We start from the raw sequence: 22,936 nt of genomic DNA, 5'->3' as shown, positions 1-22,936 counted from the left end.
AGGACCTCATTCGGCATCAGATAGCATGTGAGGGAGAGAGGGGAGGGAAGAAAGGTGGAGAGAGCCTGCCATCCTCACAGTCTTTTGTCACACCTTTGAAAAGACGGCTGAGTGAATTTATCAATGTTTGTCCCTTGGGAGTTTGTGGGTGTCCTCAAGTGCTTCTGTTTTAATTAGAAACCCACCATTAGACTTCTCCCTTCCCTCCACTTTACCTCCATTTTAATATATCTAATTGTCACTTGGCTGTGTAAAAGAACGCCTGCACTTTTTCCAATATAAGAAGGCTGCACCGTAGGCGAGATTGTCACGGTCTGTTTTGTTGCCATTGGCATTGTTGTTAGCGGTAGCATTTGTGGTTTTCACAGGAAGTTTTGTGTTGCACACTGGAGACGGCGCATGTGCACGGCTCGACTGTTAACCGCAGCAGCACGCCAGGGATATGCACGCCCTTGGAACACTTCCTGTAACTTGAGCTACAATCGTGGAAGGAACACTCACAAACACTTACATCACACAGGCTTAATAGTGGAGGCCAGCAGCAAATTTTGCTTTGTGGGAAATTAGATTTGCTTCAGCAATTGCCCATGAATAACAATGTCTTGACAAAGACACACTTTAAGAAAAAAAACGTTGGTGTCACAAATTGCGGTGTAACTTGTTAGCTATACATTTCTCAGTAGTGTGGTTGTAACTTTACTATTTTGAACATCAAATAGCTTTTTGATAGTGAAGTAAAATTTTTGATTACAGGACATAGCGTCCACAAAAGCTACATTTGCAGGCAGTTTGAAACCTTGAATGCATTGCCTCCATTTCGATGTTAGGGACCGATCCATTCTAGATGACGCGTAAAAAGATGCATGCCAATCGTCTGATAATGCGGTGGAGCAGTATGGGAAGCACAAAGTGCCCATGTCACATACACGGCTGAGTACATCATCCGCAAGGGGGAGATCTTGCAGTTTACGTGCCAAAGTCATGCATGGACCCCAGCGAGTGAGTTTATTTCTGTTTCCGCAATGTCAAGATGGCGTGTAATGCAAATAAGGGACGCCACTAGGATTTTGCTGGGAAAATGCTACATTTCATCCCACAACAGCGCACAATGCCTCAAATGCCTTATGTCTACCTGAGCAAAGTCTAGCAAAATACCAAAAGAAAGAAAACGCCACCCATGCACACAGTTAAACTGCACCTTGCACTGGGAATGAAAATAGGGCCCATAGTGTACTGTATGTGTCAACCTTTAGCTATTAGCACCAGTGTGCGTTTGCCAACATAGCTGCTGTCCCTCCTGTGACGACTGCTGTTGAAATTCCACCGTCATTGATATGCAAGCAACATAGCACCCACGCTAGTGCAAGGTTAAGCGTGCATGACATGTCCAGGCTTAGAAGCTGCTTAAGACATACACACTTTCTTTTTTCTGCACAGACTAGTATGACCGCATATTCCCCCCCCCCACCCATTTGTGTTTATACACCCCTCTCTCCTATAATGTGTTTGGTTGAGCTGCAGAGTTCAGCTTTACTGTCCTCACTTGACTGCACAGAGGTGTCTGTCCTCCAGTCCCGATTATATCCGTTGTGACAATTGAAAAAAAAAGGAAACACAGAAAGTCACCTTGCTTAGGAATGTTCAAGGTCCAGTTCATATTTTCAGAGGCGGGCATTCGTCTAGGCTTTAGTCCGTCTATGAGTTCTCGTCTATATTTCGGGCCTGCCGAGAACAGAATTGGCGGCGCCACGTCACACGCAGGTGCCGCACTCCTGACACACAGCAAAATAAAGGAAAAAATAACAACCAGGCGGGGAAGGCCTTTTTTTTTTCAAGCCCACATTAGCTGAATAAATGCCATCTAGTACAGATTAAGGGCTCTATTTTTACTTGCTGGAGTCCATGCGGGAAATCGGTGTACAAAGTACGTTCATAAGGCACTGCAAGAAGATCTCCACAGTTGGATGATGTCAAGTTGGCTTGTAGACTTGTGTACGTCTCACAACGTGCTGTGTGGACCCCCCCCACACACACACACACAGACACACACATACACACACACGCACGCCCGCGCACACCCTCAACTAAACTCTACTTAACTTTATTTATGTAACAATTTCGCAACAGCTGCAGCTGTAAAAACACACACACACCAGTTGTGCTGCGGTCAGGGGGATGATTTAAAAAAATATATTAACAATGACAATAATAATAATAATAATAATAAGAATGCATATAATGAATTGATTTCTCCAATGGGTTTGATGCATGCTGATGTCCTGTTTATGAATGAAATACAATGACATCCACTACACGTATCAGTGGAGCGCAACATCTGTCTGCCTGTGTATGGATCAAATCCACCCAAATCGCATTACACCACTGCGCCACAACTTAGACCTGGTTTCACATGGTCGAGTCTAGTCTAGTCTAAGACTAATCTTTTGTCTTTATGTTTAATGTAATACCATGGGAACATTCCACCGATACTCAACAACAGATATTTTATATCTCTGTGAACTATAATTAAAACATAGAAAATGGAGATGTGTATTCTATGTGAAGTTTGAAACGTGCATCTTCAAACCTCCCTAAGCTTTAAAGCTTGCCTTCAACCGATTGTTCAGAACAAACACGTATGTGTGGACTGGTTATCTGGCCAGAGTCAGATCAGCTCTCTTGATTAAAGAAAGCCAGAGTTTCTTTTGTTTGACAAATATTCATTCGTCTAACCCTGATTCAGAATTGCTGCCTGTAAACAGGTAACGACTTTGCCCCTCCCACCTATTTTGTTACAGTCAAACACAGCACAGTCATTTACCCTTCTTTTCCAAATTTACAATATCTACGTATCTAGTCAAGCTCACAATAAGCTCTGGAACAAAAACAATGGGTCGACCTCCAACATGGCGCTCTTCCCCACGAGGTTCCAGAGGTGCGTGACAATACGGGAAAACTTTTTTGAGGTTGCTCTTTCCTGCACGATTTTGGGGCTCCTCACATAGAATCTCCAAAGGGCGAACAGCTGAATAGTACAATAACTCATCTGACATGATCGCTTCCGCTAGTTTACCGAGCTCTTCAACTTTATGGTTTTCTCGAATTGAAGATTTACTGGAATAGCGTGGAGACAAAGTTGAACAAGGAAATCACTCCCAACAATTCATTTGTGTTCTTCCATGTGTGAAATTAAACAAATTTCCCTTGAGAGGTGACTCAATCTAAACAAATCAAACCCAATGAAATGGAACTAAAAATCAAGGAAAGGAGGCATTCGCTTCCGCTTGTTTCCAAACTCAACCCCTCTCAATCCCGTCCTTGTGTTATATTCTTCCCTTACTGTGGAAAAATGTCAACGTCATAAACCCATGATTTGTTTAAATATCATTGCATTGAGTCTGTTGGTTGCTCACCACATGCGTCTGTTGCCCCTGCACTACGATAAGCTGGCATTTCCTGTTATCTGAGCACCAGGCATTGTTGTCTGCGCTGAGACAGTCAAGTCTCGCCGCTGCTGACAGAACGACAACTGTTTCACTGAGCCTCATTGTGTGAGGGTGATTGCTTTAGAGGTGTCTTTCCTTATTGTGTTGTCTGCTCAAGTCTTAATTCCTGCCACAGTGATTTTCTGCATCCTGCCAGTATTGCAACAAAGCCCACCAACCAATCTACCGGCAGTACTCGGCAGTCACAGAGATTCACTGGTGTGTTATCGGTCTCCATTGAAGATAAATGGGAGTCTTTACTACAAGTACTTGTTGCAATTGATCTTGTCATTCATAGTGTTTTGTAGAATAACTACCAAGTCGTGTGCCCATTACAGATTCAGCACAAGTACATGTGATTTACATTCTGCTTTTATTAGCGGAGACAAGCCCTCATTGATTCATCTGTCAAAATGTTTGCTTTAATCACTTTGTCAAAATGGAAATACTTGTGTTCTTGCAGTGTTCTATTCTGGTTGATTTAGGTTTAGGATTGATAAATGGCATTACTGGAATGATCATTCACAGTCTCAGTGATGAACAGAAGTTTCTCAATGCCGTTTTGTTTAGGGGTGGGAACTATTTCCTAATGTATTTATATTGTCAACTACCATTCCCACGTGTTGTATTGTGCACGCTAACTGCCGCCAGGGGGAGTTGTGCTATTTTGTAAGTCTGTGTTGATGTACGGTAGCTAAAGTTCATAATGTTCTTTAGAATATTAGCTGAAATGGAATCAACAGCGCCTCTGCTGGTTGCAATTGAGTAGTGCGCTTTAATTTGAACTCTTGTTTCAAGACACACTAAACAGTCAAACACATGCAAACACAGAGACAGGCACTTTATCCTATTTTGCCGCTCCGTCCTCCGTCCGCGACATGGGCGCCGTTTTGTCATCGTCCATTTGTCCTTATTCCGAATAATAGTCGTCCTCCGACCCCGTCCGTCCTCGTCCTTTTAAAGAAAGGCGGCTCTGTGGTATCACAGAAGAGAACAGTGGTCTTTCTTTTTAAAAGAACTCAACGCAACACGTCAGTCAGTACTTGACCCTCTTAGGGATGATTACAAGGACGGATAAAAAAAACGCTTCTGTCCTTGCTTAGTCCGTCCTTTAAAAAAAAAAAAAAAAAAGAAAGAAAATCTTGTCCTGCGTTCTCCGGCCCAAAATGCAAACGTCCAAATTCTTAGCAATCACATACTTAAAAATGAAATGCCTGTCCCTAGTTTGTGATGTAGCCCAGATGCCTACATGTTTGTGTTTATAGTGCCTATAGTAACGAAACATTTCTCGGGTGTGTTTTCCACGTTATATAATTTCGGTTAATTATTTGTCTTCACTAATGCTTTTGGGTGTAGACACTGTGCGCCAGGGTGGATGTTTGTAGCTGCAGTTAAACTTGTGGTTCTTGTGGTATCTTGACGAAGCTTGATATGCATGCTGTTATCTGTGGTTGCTTTGTTCACTTGTGTTCCTGGTGGAAAGTCATCCGAGGTTACTACCCCCAGACAGCTGAGTTTTTGTCGACATTTTTGGGTGTAAGTGGGTTGTTGCCATCAGAACTCAAAAAGTTATGAGCCAATTTGGTGGTCACAAACATTGTCTTCATAACTCGAGAAATGAGCGCAAGAAGTGAAATACAGTACATGTCATTTAATTAAGTCTCATCATCCTTCTAAATCAGCCTGTTTTAGTTGATTTTCTATGATTTCATGCAAAGGAGCGTGGACATGCTTTAATATTTAATTGAAAATATTTTTGTTTTTGTGCTTCTGCTTGTTTTTTATGGCATAATTTAGCATTTTCAGTATACAGTAGTCCCCATTGTCAAGAGTGAGTGCATCGTTACAGTCACACACTAATGTAACTGCCAAAATATGACTACATATTACAGTTATTAACTTTTGGGAATAATATTATTCCTACATTTTTTTTTCCTCAGACACAATTTTCTTCCCTAGCAGGCCAAATAAGCACTATTTTGTAAAACTTTTTTTTTTTGTTTTTTTTTAACTCAACATAAGACGCCAGTCGGGCTTTGAAATGCGACTGAAAGCACACGTTCCTCAAAGGAAAAAAAAAAAACAAGGACATTCTACAGCCTTTTTGATCCTTCTTCTCAATTAGATTTTTTTTCTGCATTTTCAGTTTGCATTCACTTATCCCAAAGGTTAGTGCCATTGGGCAAATTCTGGGATATGGACTTAATGAAATGTAAACAATAGGTGAGCCAAAGAACACATGACTTCATGACTGTTCCTCCCCATCAGGATATGAACTTCATTCTTTGGACTTAAACTCTCACGTGTGACCTTTTCATTTGAGAATTCTTCCCTTTGCAGGGGGTGGACGTTTTTACAGTGAGCCGCTTCTTTACTTTCATGTCAAGAGACTGCTGACTGCAAACATTTTCTCCTTAGCCATCCTCTGTCAGCAACCATTAGGATGTTGTGGTTCAACTCCACCGCCACAGGCTGGATCGTGCCGAACTGGAACTGGAGCAATACGCCCCTCTGTCCAAATCTCTAGAAAGGACGACTAAGAGCTTCTCTGTGTGCTGTGGAAGTGAGGGGGGGGGATAACGACTATGACAAACATTTGCTCGGCAAAGCTGTGCGTAAGACCATTTCAGTGCAGACAAAACATGGAACACCAGTAGATGAAACAAAGTTTATTTGAGTACAAATGTCTTCCCCTCAGACTGTTTCCATGCGGGATTATGATGTGTCTCACTAATCTTCAAAGCTGGAGTGAACTTTTTACTGCTCCGCCCAACACTCAGCTACATCCCCAAACCTGCTGCAGGAACCTCCGAGAGAAAACACTTTATAGGAATTGCACTACAAGCCTGCTGCATTTAGCAGAAGCCATTAGAGGGACCTTGGGGGATTCCTTGGAAGCGTAATGGAGACTATAGATTCAATTTATGATCATCAGCAAAAATGCCAATTAGGGATGCATCCGTGAAAAGCTAGTGATTTATAGACAGCGCACAGCCCCACTTGGAAATTAATCGAAAGCATCAATTTGATAGATATAGCCGGTAGGAGAATGAAGAGAGTATGCAACAAACTTTATTATTTCAATTAAAAGTTCATATTTCTCTAATATCTAAACCTTAATGTTACCCAACTCACCTTCTTCAGAGTCAAGAGTTAGCGGGGGGAAAAAAAAAAGGAAAGTCTCTAAATCACAGGTATCAAACGCCGATCCTCAAGGCCCAGTATCCCAAGATGGCCTAAAAATTGGAATTTTCAGCTCAACACTGTGACAATTTTAAACACTTGACCAGTGGCAGTTGATATCTAGAGTTTGACAGCATTTTGTGGATTCGTTATTAGTAACAGAAACAACCCAAGCAATTGTTTGTAATACAGTATTAGATCCACAAGACTTGAAGTAGCTGGGGTCAAAAGCCAAACAGGTGCTTGCTTCGCACATCCACCCCACTTGTGTTCGTATCCTTTTGTCAGACAAAAAATATATTTGCTTAGATCAATGTGTGTTCAAAATTGAACCAGCATACCTCACTAAGAGGCAATAGAATTTTATGCCCCAGTCAGTCTCCACCCATTCATTCTCCATAGGGCTACACTAGTTTTCATGAGTATCATTGGAAACTGGAGCCTAACCCATATGAACTCGGCAAAGAGGTCAATCGGAGGACACAGACGTTACAGACAAACAACTATTCACACTCACATTCCCACCAATGGACACATTAGAGTCTACAATTAGTCTAACGTGTTTTTCGGAATGCGGGAGGAAGTCGGGAGTTCTCGGAGAAAAGCCATGTAAGCACAGGCTAAAACCCACTCAGTGATTTTCCAATGGCGATTCAAACCCAGATCTGCTGACAATGAGGCCTGCCATCCCAACCACCGTGGTGCTCTGCTGTCAATTTAGAATGAAAGATTCGAATTAGGACAAACATTAGGCATGGATGAGGACCAACACACAGGTATTGGTATCGAGCCGAAACCGGCGTTATTTTAAGGTATCGGGTACTCATGGAGGGTGCTGATACTAGCTACATATTTAAAGCGGAATTCAACCCTAACATATTTTTTTCAAGAATATGTTCCCAGCAGGCCCACTAGTTGAAACACGGCATTCTGATTAATTTTGCGTTTGTGGAATATAAGTTAAGCAGCAGAATGCTCTCGATTTTAGCCATCTCTGGGGGTGGCCAATTTTGTCTTCTGTTGACTGAAAATGACATCACAAGTCCTCCTCAACAGTAGTTGGCGCTATACTGTGGCAGTTTGAGGCACCGGCGAATCTTTAGCTGTGTCAGAAACAAAGGTCTTTGTATTTTTTTTTTTTTTTATCATTGTGTTCAGTGGCGTCTTATACATTAAAAGTACTACAGTTATCGTTGGTATTGGTGAGTACTCAGAGTGAATACTCGTACTGGTATGGCTCTGAAAAATAGTGGTATTGAACATCTCTAATAAATACAATGAGGATAAAGCAATATAGAAAATGGATAGATGATTAAGATCAGGAAACATTTGAAGAAAGTCAAACCAACAAAAAGTACATTATGCTAAAACACCGAGCAAGGTATACTGTATATTTAAGACACATGAGGTATACAGGTGCACATTTTCAAATTCCCCCCGCCCCAACATTTGCTCACCAATACAAACGTGTAATCTTCAATAATTGATATTGGTTGAAGGTAAATAAATACCCCCGCAAAGCACCTCAGCCTCTGCAGCCGTGTAGCTTTTAACATTTTCAATGGCTTCCTTTCAATGCACTGTTCTATGCATCAACCTGACATCAACATCCCATTCAAAGGGTCTCGCTGCTAAATGTGTATGCATGTTTACAACGTTGTGCTCCTTAGCTTTGCTCCCAGGCAGCGGCATCGCTCCTCTCGTGCCCCGTTTTGACCTCCTCTCGCTATGCTTCCCTGCGCCTTTCATTAATCATTCACTCTCTCGCCCTCTCTCTCGCTCTCGCCCTTTTGCTTTCTCCATCTCCATCTCCCTCGTTTCGTCTCACTCGCTCGGTGTTCTTCACATTGCTGCTCACATGCGTGGCGTTATCCATCAGTTTCCTTCGCACCAGACTTACTTTTGGTTTCTTTCTCTTCCCCTGTCAGAGGACATGCGTCACTTTGGATACATTCTGTGCACATTTTGCGTCAGCTACCGTGAATGCGCTCGCACCTAGTCGGCCCCTGCACGGATTCAATTATACTTTAGTGGAACGATAATGCCACGGGGATTAATCGGCGGCGGCCTCAATTTTCCTCATCAAGTGTTTAGCCTGCAGAGTAGCGGAATTCTTAGATTGTTTGTTCGTAAATATTCTGAAGATACTCTTCATCCAAAAAAAAAAAAAAAAAAAAAGAAAGATTTTGAAGGAGTCCTCGTGTTTTTTTTTTTCCGCTGATGTTTTCTTGAAGCGCTGCATTTCAAATGAATTATTCAGCATAGTAATGGGTCTATATTCGCTGTTGCTCATCTTGCCTCGGTGCCCCTAGCTTTCTCCCGCTCTGTGCCCCGGCGCCCTCTCATGTCCGTCTGCCTTCCTGGAGAGCTGCTCCGACCCGCGGAGGATGCTCCACTTTAATGAATGAAGTGGAGTCATTTAGCGCAGCTCTTAATGGCACATAAAGCCGTGCTGCGAGCCTTGATTAATCAGGGAAAGTGTTTGGCCCTCACTCGCGGGGGTTGTCCTCAGTGGGCGTACTGGCTTGATCACCGCAAACTCTTTTGTGCGAGTCGCTCTCTGTTTGGACTCGAGTTGTCTAGAGCACAGGGGCAAAGCAGCCGGGACTCAACTCATCCACAGGTGGTGTGTCTTTGATGCGGGGGGAGATCGGTGTCTTTGATGCTGGCCCTTTCGAGGCGGTCCAAAGTCATGTCGGAGACGGACTGCATTCAAATTTCTTATAGGTTTAGTTATAAATTATGATTATAAATTGTCAGAAAGACACACCAAGAAGAATTCAAAGTATTTTTTTTTTTTAGGGTAAATGAGGGGTTTTTTTTGTTTTTTTTTTAGTGGTTAATCATTTGTAGACGATAATTCGAGTTTTTGAACTTATTAACTGCAACTCTGTTCAATCTAGGATTACTGCTTGATTGTTCCAACTACCCTAAAATACCGGAAATTCACGACAAATATAATACGGTGCATGCCGTACTTCAAAGCACGTACCTGCGTTCAGGTTTTCGCTTCTTTTAACAAACGTAGCCAAGTTAAGCCTCAGCATTGAAGCCGAGTTGAATTTTGTGTTGAAGTGGAGAAGGAGGTCACAGCAGGGTGTTATGCTAAGTAAGCTTCTGCTCGATGTGCAGCTACAACATTCAGAATATGAACATGCTCGGCTCTCACTCGCAAGTATTCATGTCATCAGCTAGAGGCCTTCACCTCTGGACGCCCCATGTGGATTTTGGGGTTTCTTTCTGATCTTCTCTCTCAGCGTGTCACATAACAGATCTGTGAGACTTTCTATGACACCCTGATGTCAAACGCTTCTTTATGATAGAACACATTACCTACTTTGATCTTAACTATGTTTTCCACGTCGTATTTGAGTCAACCTCATGTCTGTGTCTGGAATTTGATTAAAAATATAAAATCTGGGCGATTGGATGTAAAACTTGTTTAATCAATGTCCTTAAATCTATTCATCAAAATTCAATAATTGTCTAAAAGAAGATGAAATAAGAGCTTTTTGAAAAAGAACATGCACTCGATGATAGATACTATATATATAAATATATAAAATTATAATTATATATATCTATTTTTTTTAACATATTTGACTTTTTAGGTGACTTTTAGTGCACAAAAAGCTCTAAAGTTGTGACGACACAACATTCTCTGTATTTTCAGTAGTCGACCATAATGTGATCAATGTGGAGTCAAAGTCGATTCATTGATGATGTCATTGATATTTTTACAGCATAGTAGCAGACTCCAAACATTTTTTTTTTTTTTTTGCACCATTGACGGGTGGCGCAGAAAGACATAATTTCACGGACTGACAGTATGGGACATCGTAGGCAAAATGAAAACATTTGAAATGAAACATTTCTCTGTTTCACTGTTTCTATTTTGCTTTTGTTGTATTTGAGGATACACTTAAGTGGGTCTCATTTTTGGTCAAATATTTCCACAGGCTTGTAGCATTCCATATGGCCGTGTAGTATACTGACATCAGTCTTGCCATATTGTTGTGTTGTACCACCCAACTTAAATGATGAATAAAGTTCTCGTTAACAACGCACAGCTGTTGTCGGTGCATTAGACGTAACATTTTGGCAATGAAGATAAAGCTTCGGTTTTGCATCGCCAGTCCTGATGTACTTCTTGTATGAATCTATTGGGACTAGTGCCGATCGGAATAGCCGAAGCCAGCAAGGCTAACTGCTACGTCCTCTCACAACCGGCTTATATTTGTACTGTCTGACCCGTGCAATGGTGTGAAAACCGTGCCGCCCTGTTGGACAGACATTTCACTGCTCCACAGTACTTTTTTGTTTGACAACGGCAGCAAATGGGAGAGTCGGAAGTCCCCTCTAAATTGGCCGATTAAAAGACGAAATACATGATTAGTGATGATTTGAAAGTTAAAGTCGATTGGTTTAAGTCCTATCCAGCACTTGGACATGCAGTAATTGTCAAGTTGTTCTCTATCAGCCCACAAACACGTTTTTAGACCTTCTTACTCCTTTTCAGACCAGCCATTAATAATGTCTCTGTATGGGATATTTACAGTACTTTTCAAACTTTTCATTTCTTCGTTTGTTTGTTTGTTTTCTATGTTCTGAATAATAAAAGTGATTCAATGAATCAGTCGATCAAAACTAGAATCTTCGTCAAAATCTTTCGTCCGTGTGAAATTTGAAGTCCATTTTACAAGGTACTGTTACCTTTATTTATTTATTTATTTATTTATGTATTTAATTCATCTGCCTTTTCTGGTTGTCAGTTTCTTTGCAGAGCAGCAGCAGCCAGGATAAGTGTTGGATCCAAATATGAATTTGATTAGACGTGAGTCGGAGCGTACACAAACACTTCAATATGAAGGAGAAAAAGGTCAGGCAGGGAGCTTAAGGCTGGTTCACCTCCTCCACTTATACCTTGTCACCTCACACTCATGAAGACAAGGGAAACTGGTGGCTCCTTGACTCTGGTTAAATGTGTAATTAATGACGAGTGGTCTTCTTAAGTCCAACACAGCTTACCAGGTTAGACGGATATGCGGTACAAATGAATAGGTTGTATCCAACAACAAAAGCTTTAATTTACCTCGATTCGGTCCAAATTGCACCACCTGCCTTAAAGCAATTACTAATGCAAAGACTATTCATACGGACAGTTTGATTAATAGCAAAAGCCGTAATTCTGTCACTTTATTGTGTCCAATATGGATGATTCTTAACCTTGAGCAGTCCCCACTCCTCTAATCCTTAAAGCTTATCTGGGCTCTGTATTTGGACTGTGTGTCAGTCCACCTCCACATAGCTGAGAGCTTTTTTTATCAAGTGAAAAAGTGGGAAATTAACAACGAGGGATCAGTGTGAGCTAGGCTAGTCTTTTCGAAGCCTTTTTTTAAATTTTTTTTTTTAACGTGTCTTTTAAGGAAATTAGCAGCGACGTGTTAACGTTTGGTCGATATTAAATTCTGAGAAAGTGCCTCCATGTGTTGCTTTGCATCCTGCTTATCAGACCTACTCCAGCTCTGCCCAATGTTGCTGTGCGTTTAATAAAAAAAGAGATAGGACTCAGACAGAGATGCCTGATTTATGTGTTTCTAGTTACCATGCATTTAAATCAAGTTTGGAGGCAGGGATGGAATTCGCCCCGTCAGTTTCTTTCAAAAATACTTTGGCGTGTTCTCCTTCGAAGTTTGCTTTTCCTCCTTGTAATCACCTTTTTTCTCTGCCCTCATCCTTAATGTGATGCCTTACCCTTTTTCAAGGTCAAATGTCACATGATTGAGTATTTGGAAAATCTTTTTAAGGTCAAACTTTTCAGTTTAACTGAAGTGAAGCTAATAATTTTAGATGGCCACATACTGGCAGGGGTGCCAAAAAGTGCTTACCTGTTGTACAGATACGTGTGTAAAAATATTGATAACAGCAGTAGTACTGATTCAACTCATTTAATTAGGTAAAAGTACAAACAATCTCATTTTCAAGTGAAAATGTATTTTTTTCTGTCACTTATGTACAATACCTGTTTGGATAAGTTGGTTAAACATCAACAACAATAACGACAACAAAACTGCAAAATAGTTTCCCTCTTTTATCATCTTACATGGTGCTCATTCTGAAAAGAAGAAAAAAAAAAACACTTGGCCTTGCTTTCAAAAGCAATGTATTCCCATAGCTCTGCGACTATTGTAATACATTATTATCTAGTGTTGCTAAAAAAAAAAAAAAAAAAGCCAAATTAACTTGTGAACAATCCACCTTCCTGTATGTGTTTTTTCAGACGTTTTGAAGGCCAAAAGCTTGTGGATTTTAGGCTATAGCACAAGGCACAGCACATTTGCCTTGGCTCATTCTTGGAGCAGACAACAAACAATTCTCTTACATAATATCTTGCTTTTTCAAATCTGTTGCATAATATTCCATTATTTTCCCAGGTGCATGTTCCTCTATTTCACTATTGTCCCAGTTTCTTCCAACTTGTACTGTAACTTCCGAAAATCTCAATTAGTCAATCATAAGCTAAATCCTGAGTGACTTTAACGCTCTCTGTTTACATCATTTTTTCATCACGAGAAGATATTTGTTGTGATGTGGATGAAAATATGTGGCCCAAAGGTCAAGTTTGGAAAGACTGCACTGTAATTTTTACATCTCTGTGTGGACAGTTTAGGGCTGCACAAAATATCGAAAAAATATCGATTTGGCGATACTGCCCTTTTCAACATGCATATGGCAAAAACATGCAATCATTTCCTTATGGAGTTGTATGCTTTTATCTGAATTTGACAAGTCAGATACAAATTTAAATATGCATCGCCGCCCAATAGTTGAACATTATAGAGGGGAATTGGGTTGAGTGGGCCCATTTTTCTCATGTTCCATTGTAGAGGCGGTGAGAGTTTTGTCAAGCTTTTCTTTGTTTGGTTTACTTTGTCGCAGAGCATGATTTTGTTTTTGTCTGTTCAGTGAGACATCACTACAACCACATGAGGGACGGTGGTGTGGGAAGGTTGGCACAGTGCTGCACACCTCCTCTTACCATTCAACAAACGTGGGAGAATGGAGTACAGAGTGAAACGGAAGTTGGCTCAGGGACAGCAGGAAACTGAGAAGAAAGTGACAAGGAAGATGAATGGGAATGTGGGAGAGGGACAGAGGAGGGCATGTACCATGCAGAAAGGTGCAAAGTCCATCAACTTCAGGACAGGCAGACAGTCTGGGGAGTTTTTTTTTTTGTTCATTTAAGAAGAGTCCGGACTAGACTAGAATTAGTAGGTTGGTAGCACCCTTTAAAGGAGAGTCAACCTTTTCTGTACGCCAGTATACACATTGGGTCATTTTTGGCTATTGGTTACTTTAGCTTTGCAAACTTTTTATTTTTTATTTTAGGGGGGGGGGGGGTGTTAAGTTTTAAACGTGTATAGATGACATCTTTAAATGTAAGGAACTTGGTAGAGCTCAAGCATCAAAATACTAATTCTGCAATAGAATTAACATTCTATAATAGAATTTCAAGTCTAACAAAGGATTTTTTTTGATTCATGTTAGTCATTGCTCTGTGAATCAGTAAATTTAGGTGACAGTATGTATACAGTATATATATAGAGTAGTAGAAAAAAAAAAAAAAAAACTCAGGGGGCAGCCATTTTGGCACTTGCTGCCGACTGAAAATGACATCACAGTTGCTCAGTGTCCTAAGCAACTGTGATGTCATTTTCAGTCGACAGAAGTGACAAAATGGCCACACCCCGAGATGGCAAAAAGCAGGTGACTTTTGCTGCTTATATTCCACAAATGTAATGTTAACCAGAATGCCATGTTGAGACTAGTGAAAGCGCATAGAACATATTGCAAATCATTTGCAAAAGAGATGTAAAAATCTGAATGTGTCCTTTGCCAAAAGATTGTTTCCCAACATTGCAAAAGCCAATAAGAAAGATCCACATTTCCAAGTTCCACTTTTGTTATCCCGCCAGCATTATATTATTTAATCCTTGATTGTTGATTTGAAATGAATGAATTTATTTCACTTGCATCTGCATCGCAATTGTTTTTCTTCCTCCTGTAATAGTATTCCTTTTTGGGAGGCTGACATTTTCTATTAGCTTGGAATCCAATTACACTGCCAGACATGAATGGCTGATTGTCGTAGTTCATATACTCTCACCAAAGCATAGTTTTCACTTGGTTTCAAAGAAAGCAACCTGTCCTTTCAATAAAAGATGGGTTTTGGTTTAGAAATGAAAATGACTCGCACCTGTATTTATGATGGTTGTTCATTTTTGGAGTTACTATTTCTTCGGTTTCTCATGCGACTTTTACTTTGTGACTCGACTGTGGCACCCTTGCGCGTTTCATCGTGGTTGCGTTCTCATCTGTTTTAAATGATATATTCACTTATCACCCTTGTGCTTTATGTGCAGGTTAGCGTTATATGTGTACGAGTACCTGCTGCATGTAGGAGCCCAGAAGTCAGCACAGACTTTCCTCTCAGAGGTAAGTCACCAGGATGCTGTGCATGTTGAGCACATTCCGACAAATAGTCTGACCCTTGTGCGGCGTGTCCCGTGAATGTAACAGCTGATTGAATTAGCCAGGGCAGAAAGTGCTGAGCCAACATGTTGGTAGAAGCAGATAAGCAGTATTTATTTATTTATTTATTAACATTTGTGTTGCATTTTGCGGAACTGGAGCGTGACTTCTTGGAGCTGGGATCTTTCCTATGACATCATCCTCTGATCTCGACAAAAGCGCAATTTTGTCCTTTGTGGTTAGCTTTCATCCTACCTCTCTTACTTGCGTCCTTATCTCTCCTTCCATTACTCCTCCCTGGATGGAAGTGTGTCCTTGCAGTAATTCAGCTGAGGTAAAAAGGTGATAAGGTGAAAAGGAGGTCAGTAGATTATGGTGGCTCGGCCCGAGTAACAGTAAATTACCATTTTAGAGGACAGTGGATCCAGGCTTGTGGTAAGAGAACAAAGGGACGGGGGATGGAAAAGGTTGCATCATCCGCTGGCACCAATTCTCATCGTTTTAACTTTATGAGTGTGCACATGCGCTAAAACTTTGCTCTTTGCTCCCCCCTCCCCACATGTGGAAAATGAAAAGCATAGGCGGCGTTGTTTGTGGGAATGCATTAGCGAAGCGTGCAACAAGTGTGAACACAGTCTTAGCTGGGCTAGTCGGGTGGAGCAAGACACAACTTTAAAGGCCTGTTATCTACCTTTTTAATCATCCACATCTGTTTACAGAGCATCCGCCGCCTCAGGAAGTAGACCAGACTAAAATACTAAACCATAAAGCATGTTGCACCACAACACTAGCGTTTTTACGATTAAAGCAATTTCTACAGAAAAAAATGACGGCTGTATGGAGAAAAGCACAAACATAAAATATGTAAAAAGATCGCACAATGGCTTGGTACAATGATAGAGTGTGCATGCCTCCACTAAAAGACAATTCAATGCGTATCTCGATACATGGGGTGTGGTACAATTCAAGAACGATTCGATTCGGCAGAGCTAGGCATTTTACTAAAAATTTGCGGTCCGTTTATTGCCTTCCGCCTACAGCCGGGGTACCCTTCCGCTGTCCGTTTATCCGCCATTTTGTTTGGCAAATAGTCATCGCCTATAGGCCGGTCCGACTATAATTTAGCGTTTTTGACTACCAACTTCGACAAAATAAAAAAAAATTTAAAAAGTGGCCCGAGTGAGATCGACATATGAGAGCATGGGTGCATTTATCATCATCGCAGCCTCGCCCGGCATATCCCTTGTTGTATCCCAACAGTCTCATCCACGCTAATCAATGAACGCCATTCAAGTTGAATGATTTGAATTGATTATACGACATGCACGCAGATCTTTTAAATGAAAACCGATTTTATGATTGAAATCGTTTTTTGTAACACCTCGAGAAAAGGGGATACCTGGTCCTCTAATGTTAGCAAGAGCTTGCAAAATTTGCTGAAATGTTTCAACAGCTGAATTTCTGTACCCCAAACTGTGGTCAATTTCTGAATTGTGACCTCAAGGGTTTTGAATTTTCAAATTTCACCACACAGTGATTGGATCAAAAACAAAACCGATTTGCATGCCACATTAATGTTGCAAGTCAACAAATGTATTTGCCGGAGCTGTTGAAACATGCACAGTAAGAGAGACACTTCCTTCCTCAGCCCACACCAATGAGCTTCAAAGCAAAGCATTCCTTTAAAAGTCTATTTGACCTGCAAGTGAGGTCAGGACAGCCTGACTAAAATTGCAGTGTTCCACTCTTTCTTGTTATCTGTCTTGCTTCTGGTAAAACAGATGACTCAGTCTTCTTTTATCCATATCAAATGTTTGGATCATTTAGAAACCAACAAGACAATTCACGCTTTCAGAAATAGACCAGTATGAGATGATGATGATGATGATGATGCAGACTTTTAGAGTGTCTGTCTGTGGCTTTAAATGTGCGGTGTGTGGACATATTTCAACTTCAAGTATACGGGCTGACGTCATTGCTGCGTTAGTCAATGACCTTCACTGAGTCAGTGCGTACAGGACTGTACAGTATATCCCAACTGATTTGTGCGTCTGAACTCCCTCTGCACCTTTCTGACGCTGCCGCAGACTTTTCAACAGACACCGATAAATCTTGCCTCACAGATTTGTTAGTTACCTTTTTCCGCACCTAAAAAGCAAGCAAATAACCTGTTCTCAAAGTACATTTGTATTTTTTTTTCAATTTGGCAAAGACAATACCTGATTAACACTAACATGCTTTTTTTTTTTTTTTTAAATATAGGACACTTGCAGAGCATTTGCACTTGTGCTTCTCAAATACGAAATACAATGATTGCAATAATGCGTAGTACTTTTTTTTTTTTTTTTTTACTAAATATCGAGACAATTAAAAAGAAAGACGGTTAACTTAAAACGAAAAGCAACTTCTGTGCAATTAATAGCAAGCACTGCTTCATTTGCACAGTTCTGAATCCAACCGTAGTTTTAGATAAACAAGCATGGCTCAAAATTTGCACTCACTATGAACGTCAGAATATCGTGCAAGACTCCTTTTTTTTTTTCCAGAGATCTCCCTTCAACAAGAATCAAATTATTAACCTGAAGTTTACAGTAAACTAATTAAAGATAGCATATTCTGACGTTAAACTGTTCAACCAAACCATATAATTGTGTTTTATGAAAGACCGCTTGCTTAGTGCAAACATTTAATGAACAAAAAAAAAAACTCCATAGGCAAGCTAACAGAAATGAGCAGACGTATTTATAAACCTTCAAACTGCTGCTACTTTAACACAAACGAGGTAGCAACACATTGGAAGTTGACTGATTGCGTTATACTGAATGCTTACTTACCCTTGCTGTAACTCTTTAGCATACGTTTTACTAGCTCAGACAGGTTAGCATCAGCCCTTTGATGTACAGTACATCAAGTGTGAATTATAAACATTGAGTAATAATGTTGGAAAGAAGGCGCATAAACAATCATTAATTAATATAGGTTAGTCACGGATTAATCAAAACACATATTTACTCGATCATTTGTAATTCTAACCATGGAAATTAGAGGCAACGCTTTTCTCTGCTTAGTACTGTAGCGTAATATTTTGTTAGTAATTGCCGGTTTCCTTGTTCGAATGTAAATATGAGAAGGGAAGCTTACAATATTTTCTACTTCATGTCCAGGTACTAGAATTCCCATTATTACATCATCCTTAACGGACTGTAAAATCTCAAAAAGCAGTCATTTCTTGGGAAACGTTTCCACTATGAAGCACTGCAAGGAAAAATGAAGACGAGGAGACGAAAGAGGGATCGGCGAATAACAGGACGTGTGTTTGGGATTTTTAAATGTGCTTCTCAGGCTCGTACATGTCCATTACCTCATCTCACCCCAACACGCCCTCAGGTTGTTGTGGATAGAAAGAGATCGCAGACAAAGACTGACCTATCATTTAAGATCTCTCTCTCTCTCTCAACGTAATGTGACTTAACATAATATTGTGTCTGGTGGCTTGTTTTTTTTTTTGTTTTTTTTTTCCAGTGTTAACTAAAGCTTCTTGTTCTATCTCCCGGTTTGTCTAGATCCGATGGGAGAAGAACATCACATTAGGAGAACCTCCAGGGTTTCTCCACTCTTGGTGGTGGTAAGTTATTGTCTTTAATGATTCAAGTCACATTGTTTGTCTAGTCATACCTTAACTGTCACCGAAGGTGGATGCGTTAGTAAATTGTGCTGGTACATCATTCGTCATTTGCCAGCGGCAGGGCCATTTCTCCATCATCACCAGTCCGTCGCGCTGTCACCGTTATTTTAGCCGCGTTTCCGTCATTGCCAAATTACAGTTAGTCGCCGCTAGTTTAGGACCATCAGACCTTCTTCTTCTGCTTTTTCTTCTCCTTCGGCAGCGGCGCGTCGGCGACAGCCAATCAGCGTTGGGAACATGCTACTTACTAGATCACACGCATTCGCAGCACAAGCAGAAACACGGCCAAATAAAGTAAAAAAACATTTAAAAAAAGCAAAAAAACAGGCACACACATGTGTTGATTGGTGAAATAAAAACAATGTGGGACAATGTCATTGCGGTCTGTGGGACCAGTGAACAGTAAAAGCTTCCTTGACCGTCTGGAACAACCTAAAAAAGGAGAAGGCCTGGAGGATATGAACTGAGATTTAGAACCAGAGGTCACCAGATTGACTAGCATTGTTCAAATTTTGTATTTTTATTTTTTTTTTTGTCTGGGTCCGTACTGACGGAATGCCCACGTCTGCCTGTCACCTTAAAAAAGTTCAAAATGCCAGACCCTTGATCACGGTCAACAACACGTATTATGAAAGATGATATTTTACAAGAAACAAATACACTATTTTGTTCATGTGCTGGATGTCTACAACTGAAAAAGAAGCTAGAGTGTAATGTAAGTGTTGTGGTGTTTGCAGTGTTTTCTGGGACCTTTACTGCGCAGCCCCAGAGAGAAGAGACACGTGTGAGCACTCCAGCGAGGCCAAGGCCTTCCACGACTACGTGAGTCAACAGTCACGGAGCATTACTTTTGCTCTCTCGTTTACGACACATGATGCCAAGTTTATCCGGGGGAAAAAGTTTATCGCGACATAACCTTGTTTATTGGCGTGAATACATTGTCTTCCTGCAATGTATACACACGCTCTCAAAAGGGTACACGCCATTTTGCATAAACAATCTGTTTACCTTTTCACAGCAGTGTTATCTCGCAGTGATGAAATATGTGCGTTTGATTAAAGATTAAAGAGAAAAAAATGTAATAGCAAGTGCTCCATTGGGACGTAAATGCCCTGGAACTTCCGGGATTCCCAAGGGTGCTTGAAATTCTTGAATATGTTTGAGAAAAGGTTGAATTTGGGAAAGCACAGGAGAGACTGTTGTCTGGGGAGTATAAATACCTAGATGGAGACAAAATGAACTAGAGTTAAAACCAAATTGTTCATGCCCTGGCCAAATTTGGGGTTGAAGTGATTTTTTTTTTCATTTTTGAATGGGCATAATTTAGTTGGAAATAGCACAAGAAATCATAGAGACACTGTAAAATGTTTTGTAATATTCACCAATTTGATTTTTACCCTTTAAAAGGTAGCATTTTGTTTTGCTTTTACAAAACCTGCAGCAAAAGCTAAACAAATCATTTGCACCTCTCTTAAGATCAAACTTCTACGATTGGATAATGTCTAAATTGAGAACATTGCATATGCCTGTACTTAGAAAGAGGATGAATATTGTGGGCAAAATATATTTAAAAAAAAGAATCTTTTGTCTTTCTTGGGTCATTCCCAACTAAAACATTTCCCAAATGCTGTATGATTGCATATTCAGTTTGGCCTTGATATGAATACTTTTGGGCATGACGGTCACTCTCTTCATTTCCTACAAGACTACAAACCATAATCCAGAATCTTTTTTTTTATAGACTTGCGCTGTGCAATTCATCTTGCGGGGATGGCGAGTGTGTGATGAAAGAATGAATAGTGCAGCGTTAGGTTGTAATCAAAGGTGCTCCATTGGGGCTGCCCTGGGGCAGTTTATATCTCATGTAAAAATATTGAAGTAAACATCGTGCAAGCGGCAACAACTTGACTCATTATATGGGAGAAGCCAAAAGAAAGCAAAAGTAACACTTCAAACATGTGTAACGGTATAAAGTGCACAACATAAATTACAGCAGTAGACCCCCCCCCCCCCCCAAAAGACTTGTAAGAAAACCTCGGGTCGATTTTCTGATTTTTTATTTTTTTTCCTGACATTCCATACTAGAAAATACCCAAACAAAAATGGGCTGATTGCCTTTACGATAGCCTTTTTTCATTTGACCATTTATGACTCACACATCTGATAAATAGCAGATTAACACTTGAGCTGTTCGCAATGGGTCTTCTTGCAAGTTTCTGGAAAATAATTTTCAGACTGGAATCGAGTTCGAATTTTCCCGCACGTTTTCTGCGGATGTGACGTCATGCTCGGTCTCGTTGTTGTCTCACAGAGTCGTGACCAGAAGCTATTATTTCGCCATAATGGATTCTACATATGCTCAGATGAGACCGCCGTCTAGCAGACACCCGTGAATACTATGACAAGTGGAGGAAAAAAAGGAAAACTTGCTCATGACCGACATTGCGCACATGTAAAAAGGAGTGTGAGTGTTCATTTTTCGGCCACAGGCGGCAGTAGCGATTACAACCGCAAAATCCTGCGGAGTGCAGCTTTAAAAAAACACAACTTGTATTTTTTGGACCAAAAACGGTAATTTAGATAGGGGCAATTTTATAATACAAATTATTGACATTCATGGCAACAATATTAGTTAGCACAGCAAATCAAGCAAGTTGTTTGTTCCAAAACCATTTGCTGAGTTGTTTTTACATATATCTTTAAGGTGGGGCACAATGTAAACTCGTATTTCTTTGTTGAAAATGCAGGAAAGCCAAATGTTCACATCAGCAAAGCTTAAACTATTTTGTTGAATTGCCCAACTTCAAATTAATTAAAAGTCTTTTTTTTTTTTTTCCCCTTGAAATTTTGACTTTACTCAACTTTTTTTTACTGTGTAATGGAAGTCTATTAAAGCTGAATTTCGAATAAAAAAAATTAAAAAAAAACTTCACAAGAATGTAATCATCATCAAAATTCTGAAAACTGTCCTTGTGTTCAATGCGAAATAGATCAAATCCACTCCTTGGTTGCAACTAGCAAATTGCACTACTTGATGGACTGCTGCGGATTAGCCCAATGCCCATCTGTAGTATCGACCTCTGAAATTTTGAACAAAAAAACATTTTCTTCCACTCTCAGTGTGCTTCCATGTGCTGCAATGTTTGTCATCCAGCATCTGGAATAAAGCGAGGATTGCCAAAGTGAATTTCTGATTCAAGAACTCGTGTCCAAGGGAGAGGACACACTGTACGTGTGCTTTTTTTTTTTTTTTGCCCGAGGGAAGTTCTAGGAGGACAAATGCATTGATGGTTTTCAGTGCCCTGCTCTTCCCCAGTATCCTCCGGTCTGACTCATCACATTTGTCTGGATTGGGCTTTATTGAGATGTATAGTAGCGAGTGCACAGGTCAGGACATTTCTGCCTACCCCAGCAGGATCTTCCTTCCCTCCACATCTCCTTCTCTGCGTTATCCCTCCTTTTTTTACTCTTGCCATCCTGCAGAGCCGCAGCAGGCTCTCGACTTGTGCAAGTGATGTGCACGCGCGCCTGCCTGCCTGTGCGCGCGCAGCCAGGTGATGCCGCTGATGATCGGGGTGATGAATCGTCGCTCCAAGGACGAGGCGGCTCGGTGATGATGTCATCCCGAGGCTGCAGGGACGGAAGCTGGAGGGCAGCGTGACCTCCGTTGTCAGGGACAGGGAAGAAGATAGAATGGCGGGAAGAGAAAAAGATGCGACACGAACATATAGATGTACGTTTTCGTAAATCTTAAACACTAGCGGTGTATCGTTTCTTCTCCTGCGATCAGAATCAACTCACGAATTGCTCTGAAGCTATCTTAGGGACTTAGTTTGTACATTTCCTGCAGGCATGTAATCAGAGAGGTACAATTAGACCAATTGTAATTAGACTGAGGTCACTTTCAATCAACACCTTCAATTCCACACTGCCGCTGAGATCCAATCAGAGGCACTACTCAGATACTGTATCTGTCGCTCAATTAGAATCAAATGAAAGGACAATTGCGTTTAGTGTTCAAAATACTATTGTAGCTACATTTTTTGATGGC

General features: G+C 40.7%; 1 protein-coding gene across 1 annotated transcript in view; it reads left to right on the top strand.

Annotated features, from left to right (window-relative positions):
- Window positions 1-22,936, top strand: part of LOC147146988 (single-stranded DNA-binding protein 2) — a 54,844-nt gene that overhangs the window by 11,531 nt on the left and 20,377 nt on the right. Inside the window, exons 2-4 of the mRNA XM_086031480.1 lie at window positions 15,092-15,164; window positions 18,764-18,825; window positions 19,623-19,707. Of these exons, the coding sequence (XP_085887606.1) occupies window positions 15,092-15,164; window positions 18,764-18,825; window positions 19,623-19,707 (220 nt within the window). The remainder of the gene's footprint in view (window positions 1-15,091; window positions 15,165-18,763; window positions 18,826-19,622; window positions 19,708-22,936) is intronic.

The sequence above is a fragment of the Filicampus tigris genome, chromosome 5 (assembly GCF_054856515.1).
Source record: "Filicampus tigris isolate MCC_2025a chromosome 5, RoL_Ftig_1.0, whole genome shotgun sequence".
Lineage (NCBI taxonomy): Eukaryota > Metazoa > Chordata > Actinopteri > Syngnathiformes > Syngnathidae > Filicampus > Filicampus tigris.
The sequence above is the reverse complement of the archived record's forward strand: the minus strand, read 5'-3'. Positions and strand labels throughout refer to the sequence as shown.